Source organism: Meles meles, chromosome 17, assembly GCF_922984935.1.
Source record: "Meles meles chromosome 17, mMelMel3.1 paternal haplotype, whole genome shotgun sequence".
NCBI classification, from domain to species: Eukaryota; Metazoa; Chordata; class Mammalia; order Carnivora; family Mustelidae; genus Meles; species Meles meles.
In genome coordinates, this window is record NC_060082.1 from 2,404,804 (window position 1) to 2,412,651 (window position 7,848).

General features: G+C 66.0%; 1 protein-coding gene across 1 annotated transcript; it reads right to left on the reverse strand.

Annotated features, from left to right (window-relative positions):
* Positions 1 to 2,080: 2,080 nt before the first annotated feature.
* On the reverse strand, positions 2,081 to 7,338 carry ETV3L (ETS variant transcription factor 3 like). Its single transcript, XM_045983215.1, has 5 exons — positions 7,278 to 7,338; positions 6,936 to 7,173; positions 6,617 to 6,806; positions 6,156 to 6,273; positions 2,081 to 3,855 (listed from the first exon to the last, which is right to left on the reverse strand). Exons 1-5 carry the CDS (start codon positions 7,336 to 7,338, stop codon positions 3,377 to 3,379), a joined length of 1,086 nt encoding a protein of 361 aa, XP_045839171.1. The 3' UTR covers positions 2,081 to 3,376.
* Between the last annotated feature and the right edge of the window lie 510 nt (positions 7,339 to 7,848).

Here is a 7,848-nt window from a genome sequence, read left to right on the forward strand (position 1 = left end):
TCGGTGTTGGACGTGACGGAGAGGGCGTGTGCTCAAGCTCTGTGTACGGGCTCTGAGCCCCGCGTCCCTCCCGGGGCCCTGCGGCCGCGCTCAGCTTCTCTGCCGGGCGCTGGTGTCCGCAGCCCCGACCCCTCCCAGAGGCTTCCGAAGGGCCGTCGCTTGCACCTCAGTGGCTCCCAGCACGTCGTAGGCCCTTAAACACTCACTGGGTTATTATGTCCGTGTGTGTGTACATGTGTGTATGCGTGTGTATATGTGCGTACACATGTGTGTAAATGTGTGTATACGTGTGCATGCACGCGTGTGTGTACATGCGTATGTGTGCATGTGTATGTGTGTGCGTATACGTGTGCATGTGTGTACATGCGGGTACGTGTGTACACATGTGTGTATGTATGTGGGTACGTGTGTATGCGTGTGTACCATGTGCGTGCACGAGTGTGTACGTGTGTATACGTGTATGTACGTGTGTGTGTGCACTGGACTCTTCTTCTCCCCCGTTGGGCAGGTCCTCATTTGGGAACCGAGGAGGGAGAGGGCAGGGATTATCCTCGCTGCCACCAGCGATTCGGGGCAGCAAACGACTTGCTTTTGGGCCTCGTGCCGGTGCCCGTCAAGGTTCTAGTGACAAACGCCTCGCCTGAAAGGAGCGTGTGCTGTCACCCTGAGAGTCCCGGCTTCGTGGGGGACACGCTGTTTTCCACATCACGCAGCCGGGGTGAGCACCAGCCGACGTGACCACGTGTGCGAATGCACAGACACAGCGAAAAGTTTGCTCCTGCGGCCGCACTGGAAATCACACCGGAATCGTGGAAAATCTCCCTCTCGGTACGTAATATGCTCGTACCGCTAAGGTAAGGGGTCGGAGGGCCGCCTAAGCCCTCGGTCCTCGGGACTGTGGTGAGGTGGGAGTGGGGGGAGCTCCCGTTTTCCCCGTGACCTCGGACAAGCCTCTTCCCAGCTGCGGGCCACGATCACCACGGGCCCTCTGGCTCCCAGCAGTCTAGAGCTCGTGAGGCCAGGGTGGGCGACTTCCTCAAACGCTGCTCGAACCCACGGGTGTCCCTGTGCTTGGTGTCACAGCGGCGGCAGCAGGGGTGTTTGGGGCGCCGACTGCCTGTCTGGTCCTGGTGCCCGCTGCTCCTGGAAGAAGGCTGAGCGTCCGCTCTGACTCTCCCCGGGGCGGGGGAGGTGATGGCCACAGGCAGCCAGAGGCTGTGACGTCAGGGCTGATGGCTGCACCCCGTTGTCCCAGAGGGGCTGCTAACGCTGTTTGTGGCCACAGGAGACCTGCGGACCCTTTGGTGGCTCGTCCGTGATTTGCAAAGGGGGCTTGGAACGGGACAGTTTCATAAACGGTTTTCATCCTGAAACTCCCTTCCCAACCTGAGAAGACCCCAGGGTGCCCATCACCCCTTCTCAAACCTGGCCATGTCCCCAGGCTGCGCCCTGCACGTCCCCCCCCTCCCCCGCCCCCAGTCCCTGGACGGGCACGGCGCTGGTGGACTCTCTGGCCACCAGAGGGCACTCTCACGACACATAACCCCGCGGTGTCCTGCGCGGCGGAGCCCGCCGGGACTTGCTGAGGCCACCCTCTGCTGGACTGACTCTCAGCCGGGACAATTTCCTCCCCCTGGGGACAGCTGAGGGCATCTGCTGGCATCTGGAGGGTGGGGACGGATGTTGGCGGCCACCCAGGACGCAGAGCACAGCTCCCACCACAGCAGAAGAGACGCCGCAGACGGCCGCGGTGCCAAGGCTGGGAAAGTGGGATTTACCCACACGCACAGCATCCCCAGCCCCGCCAGGGTACGTCTCCTGGCCTGGCCTGTCCCAGTTCACCTCCCCAAAGGGAATTTTGGATACTGGCAAACATTGCTCATTGCCTGAAAGGCAGCGGTCCCAGAAGGGGTGGGTAGGACAGAGGGCACATGGGGTCCCTGGTACGGGACCCTGTCCATGGGGTTGGCTCTCCAAGCAGCGCCCAGGCCCCCTGACAGTGCGAGCCAGTTCCTGGGCCGGAGGGACAACACCAGCTCTTTGTCTCCGGGACTGGGCAGGGTGAAGGGACGCCCCGGCCTGGGGGGTCCTCCCTCCCACAGGGCTTGGGCTGGGCCTGCAGCTTGAGGAGCCAGCGAGAAGCAGCTCCTGACATCTCCAGGGGGGGGGGAGACCTGTTGTGGGGGGAGGCGAAGACGGGGCTCTGGCCTGTGTCCAGCCTGCAGGCCCAGGCGCTGGGCTCTGGCGCATCTCGGCCTCTCCGTGGGGTGAGGGCCTGACTCCGAGCTGCTTGGGGCCTCTCCCTCCCCACACGTCAGCCACAGAGAGGGACAGGGCGGCAGCAGGAAGCAAGGCGCACACCCACTCCTGCACGAGGGACCAGGACCCTCTGTGCCCCCTTAGTTCCCGCTCCGCACCCAAGCAAGGAAGGGGAGACAAGTCCTGACCCTGGCCTGGGCAGCCGAGAGACAGGAGGGCGGTCCAGTCCGCTCGCCTTGGCTCCGGGAACGTTCTGCCCGTGGGCTTTGCCCTCGCACAGCAGGAGCCCCCGCTCGCGTGTCCCCCTCCCCTAGCCACCCAGGCTCTGTCAGCTCCGCGGGCCACTCTGAGACCCGGGGAGAGAGGAGGGGACCCTGCCAAGGCCCTCCATCACCCCACCCGCTTCGAATGTGCTCGGAGGTCACGCAGGGACACGTGGGTGGTTCCGGGAAGGCCCTGCTCTCTGCGCTCAGGGTCCGTCCGTGGCGGCCCCTCTCTCCACCCCTCGCCCCCGCCCAAGAACCCTGGGGGACGATTAGCCCTGCGCCAGGTCAGGGCAGCAGGAGGGGGTGGGGACATGGCAGGGGTGGTCGGCCAAGAGGGCAGGTGGCCAAGGGCGTTTTATTCACGGTCTGCTGGGCAGAATTACAGAACCCACGAGGCCAGTCCCTCCCTGCCCCAGGCCCTTGGGTCTTAGGGGTTGGGGGGAGGTGACGACAGAAGGAAGAGTCTGGTGGCCAGGAGCTCCCAGCGCTGGTGGGGGAGGGTGAGGAGGGCGGGGCAGAGACTGCCGGGCCTGGAGGAGGGGCCTGGGCCCTAACACTCCGTGGCATGCTGACCCCCTGACCCCCGAACCCAGACGCCCAATTTCTCCCTGGTGTGGGCCGCTGGGGTCTGGGCCCCTTGAGAAAGTGGAGATGAAGACTGTCTCCTTAATCTGATTGACACCTGGGGGGGAAGAGGGGGCCTTGCCTCAATCTTCCTCACCCCTGCCATGCTCCCCACCTCCTCTTGTCCAGCTCCACCCCTGCAAAGCCGGGCCAGGCAAAGCCAGAAAGGGAGCAGACGGGAGGAGGGATGGAGTTTGGGGGACCCCCACCCCCTATCTGCTCCCCACCTAAGGAGGGTCCAAGGGCCATACTGCCTTGAAGTTCTCCAGCCAGGGGGACACGAGGCTTTTGTCCCCAGTTTTGGGTCCGTGAATGTCTGAGGAGAAGCCCTCCCTGGGATCCAGGCGTCTCTTTGCACCCATCATGGGATGGGGCTTCACCTCCAGGCCCTGGGGCCTCAGCGACAAGAGCCGGAGCCTCTCACCACCCCCCTGTCCCAGCCCAGCCCACAGGGGGAGGCCCAGAAAGGGGCGGGTCCCCGTGGGGCCCCTGGGCCCTGGGAGCAGGATGTCTGGCTTGGAGACCCCTGGGAACGGCTGCTCTGGGGGGGCAGGAGGCAGGAAGGGCCCTGAGAGGTGGGCCCAGTCGGCAGGGAGGGAGGGGGGGAGGGGAGGGGCGAAGGACGCCAGGCTGGGTGGCTGGTCTTGGAGGCTCCCCAGGAGGCAGCAAGGGCCGAGCTGGCAGGGGCCCGGGAGAGAGCCGAGGCCTGGAGAGAGAGCGAGAGCGGGAGAGGTCAGGCGGGACGCCCCGCATCTCCACCCACTTCCCTTTCCTCTTCCTGGAAACTTCCTCTCCCCACTGTGCACCTTCCTGTCTTCTTCGCTCGGAGTCCGTTTCCTGGGGAGAGCCTGGGTGCGCCCTGCATGGCCCCTGGACTCTCCCGGGGGCCCCGACAGAGTGCGCACTTGGGCCCTTGCCTCTTGTAGGGCGTGTCCCTGGCCCAGCCCAGAGGGGACAGGCTGCCCGCTGCGCTCTCCCTGGACCCGGCCCCACCGGGCACTGTTAGGAGCTCAGTGCCCGTGTGTGCAACGACTGGCATGAGGACAGCCTTTGCCGAATCTCCGTGAATCTTGTCCTCACTCCGTCTGGCCTGGAGCAAAGGGCTGAGGCTCTAGTGTGGGGCCCCGGGCTTCTCCGGCTGCCTCTGCTGCTCCCTGCCGCCCCTCCTCCCAGATCTGCCCTCATGCCCCCTGCCCTCCTGCTCTGCGGGCATCCCACAATGGGGTGCCCAGCCCTGGCCCAGGTCTCGGGGTGACTAGCAGAACCTCACAGCACTGTCTACGTTTCCCAAGGCCCGACTCCAATCCCTCCAGGTCCCTCCTTAGCAAGGCCACTTTTAACGGAAAAGCGGGGTGAGTGCGGCGGCGGGGCTGGAGTTACAAAAACTGGAAAAGCACATCAGTTACGACTTCACCCACCGGACAGACTGGACAGGAACACTCTTTCCGAAGTCGGGCTCTGAAGGGGAGAACAGGATGTGGTCCTGCATGGGGCAGGGGTGTCCCCTCCCTGGGTCCCCAGGGTTACCATCCTCCATGTCCCTGGGTCTCCTGAGGCCACGGCTGTGTCAGCCCTGGGCAGGAGGCTGAGTCGCGCACAGAGGAGCCAGTTCTAAGCGAGCTGCCCCCTGCCTCACCTCCTGGCGCTCGCTGCCCCTGCCTCCGAATCCTGACCACTCTTCCTCCCCGAAGCAGCGTCCTGCCAGTGAGGGGCGGCTCTAGCCTTCTGGAATCCCAGTCCGGAAGTGGGCCCGGGGCTGCTCTCCCCTCCTGGGGACCTACGCCGGGCAGGGCATGTCTGGGTGCCCGCAGAGGGCAGGGAGGAGCCCGGAGCTCCCTCCAAGCTGGGACTCGCCAGGGACACCGTCTCGCCCTCACGGTTTCCCAAAGAGAAAGCTGTGTGCCCGAGGCATTCCTGGAGCCGGGGAGGGGGGCGGGGTGGAAGAACAGGGGTGCCATGCGGGCTCCGTCTAGCTGCAGGGGCAGGCGGGTGGCCATGCGAGTCCCGGCATGCCCTGGGTGGCCCACACCACAGCCTTGGCGGCATCCGGGGCCCAGAGCCAGGCCCTTCTGGGACCCCAGCTACCTACACTGCGGGTCGGGCTAAGGCCGAGGGTCTACCCCCATGAAATTGCTGGGTGAGGAGGAGCAGGTCTGAGACCTCTGTATGGAGCCTTGGGCTACTGGAGTGTCCCTGGGATCTTCCTCACAGACAGTCACCTGCCTGTTTACAGCCCGGGGAGAGCTGGCCTCTGCCTCCATTTCCACGGTCTCCCCCTGGGCAGTGCTGGCCTTTCCCAGAACCTCTTTCCTGCCCCAGGGCCTTTGCAGATACGTTCTCTCTGCTTGCCATGCTCTCCTCCCTCTCTCTTCTGTTGGGCTTCCTTCTCCACCTGGTATGGGTGGCTTGGTTCCGGCTCATCCGCTTCTGCCTAAGTCACCCTCCCCAGCCGGCCGGCACAGCCACAGGCCTCCTGGAACCCCAGCTCTCCATAGACCCCAAGTCATCTTTCTGAGATAAAAATCTCAGCGCCTCTCCCCCCCGGGGGCCTCCCACCCATGGGGTTCAGTCCCACCCGTTAGCGTGGCTCCGAGTCCTCCGTGACGGGACACCTGCTGCTTGGCCGGCTTCATCTGCCCCCTCCTCCCTGCCCCCACGCCCTCTGCATCCCTCGTCTCGAGCACGGCAGGCCCCCGGGCGCTTGCTGCGCCTGCTCTCTGCTGTCCCAAAGCTGTTCCCTCTGCCTGGGCACCTCCTGCACCTGCTTCGCCAGCCCAGGGGTTGCTCTCCGGCAGGACGCCCGCCCCTCCTCTGCGTTCCCGGAGCTCCTGGCTCTTCCCTGAGTCTCCGCCCAGGTGGCTGGTAGCCGGGCTCGGTTTGTGGAAGGGTGAATGGCCGTAGCATTCCCTGTCTCAGCCTCCCACCCGAGCGCCCCGTGTACTGGGCCTGGCGGTCCTCCCCTCCTCTGCTTTCTGCCCCTGGGCCCTCTGCAGCCCCAGCACTCACGGGGGCCGCTGCTGCTCCCCTTCTTGTCCTCGGTGGCCTCTGGCAGCCCGTGGGGGGTCTGGCGTCCAGCCAGCTGCTCCGCCGTGTTCCGCTGGGCAAGCAGCAGGCCGTGCAGGAGCTGGGGCGGGGGTGAGAAGCAGGGGCGGGGTGGGACGGGCCCGGCTGGCCTGCGTTCCCCAGTTCACGCGGCCCATAGCCACTTGTTAGCACAATGGAGTGTTCTCAGGATGGTTGTTCAACGGTCACTGCCCACACGCCCAGGGGCCTCCCCTGGCTCCCACCACCGCGGGACTGACGCCGGCAAGGAAGGAGGCGCCCTCACTCCCAGGTGTGCGCTGCACCGTGAGCCACGCAGGGGTGAGTCATGGCGCCGCTCCTGCCCTTGGGCGCTCAGGGACTACAAGGCAGGGGGAGGGCAGGGGTTCTCCTGGGCCGAAGGGCCAGGGCTGTGGGGCGCCTACCTCGCTGGGCAAGCTCGTGGGCAGCAGGGCTGGCCGGAGGAGGGCGGGGGCCCCCAGCAGCACATGGGGGGGCGGTGGAGCCCACACCTCCCACAGCGGGTAGTTGACCACGATCAGCCGGCTGAGGTTGAACTTGTACGTGAACCGTTTGCCTTTGGTCTTGTGCAGGATCCTCTTATTGTAGTAGTATCTGCAGGGTCGGAGGCGGAGGGCGCAGGCTTGGCCCAGGGCCAGCGAGCCAAACCCCAGCTGGGGGGGGCGGGGGTGAGAGGGACCCTGACCTCTGACCCCTCAGCCCCGCCCCTGCTCGTTCAGTCACCTGAGGGCCCGGCTCAGCTTGTCGTAGTTCATCTGGGGTTTGCACTTCCTGCGGCCCCAGAGGCGGGCCACCTCGTCGGGATCCTTGATGACGAACTCGCCGTACTCTCCCTGCTGCCAGGCGATGACATGGCGGAACTCCTCCTTCTGCAGCAGCTCCAGGATGAAGTGCCACAGCTGGATCTGCCGGGAGCCCGGGGACCACTCGGCCTTGCAGGCCCAGTCCGGGAAGGCCACGCCTGGGGGCAGGGGTGTGAGAGCTACCCGGCTGCTCGCTCGGAGCCCCCCCGCCGCCCCCTACCCCTGCTGCGGGGCGGTGCTGGGGGGCTTGGCAGAGGCTCACCTGAGATCCAGGGGCTGCCCGGGCCGGCAGGGGCGCCCTCCACTCTGCAGCTGCACTGCATGGTCCTCTCGGGGGGCAGCGAGGGCCGCGTCCGGGCCCGGTGGGAGGCGGGTGCTGCTGACGCAGGAGGCGGAGGAGGAAGGCAAGAGAAGCAGGGAGACTTGAGGGGCAAGCCGAGACTGAGGCAGGACCCTGGGGCGGCCCGCCGGCAGGAAGCTCCCCCCACCATTCCGAGGGCCAAGCCGGCCTCCTCTGGGGGTCTGCCGCCTGCCAGGGCTTGGGGCTGAGCCACCTACAGGTGGGTCCCCTCTCTGCCCCTGCGGGGGATGCACACAGGATGAGCTCTGGGCTCAGGGCTCACGGATCGGAGGTTTCCCCAAGAGAAGACGCGAGAAAATGTAATCAATCGGTGGGTCCTGGTCAACCTGGAGGAGATGCGCAAACCCGTAGCTCTGTGGCCCGGCTAGGTGGTCGCGAGTGTGGGGAGACCCGGGATTGTGCTTTTCTCAGCGGGGCTCTGCCAAGCGGGCCCAGGCCTGGCGGGCTGGGGCTGTTCCAGGAGTGGCTGACA

What these genes read in the sequence shown, in the direction of transcription:
- ETV3L (XM_045983215.1), bottom strand. Translation starts at nt 7,338, where the DNA reads ATGCAGTGCAGCTGCAGAGTGGAGGGCGCCCCTGCCGGCCCGGGCAGC. An exon ending in AAGCTGAGCCGGGCCCTCAG is followed by an intron (nt 6,807 to 6,935) that starts GTGACTGAACGA and finishes CCGACCCTGCAG; the next exon opens with ATACTACTACAATAAGAGGA. An exon ending in CCACGAGCTTGCCCAGCGAG is followed by an intron (nt 6,274 to 6,616) that starts GTAGGCGCCCCA and finishes CCCCCGCCCCAG; the next exon opens with CTCCTGCACGGCCTGCTGCT.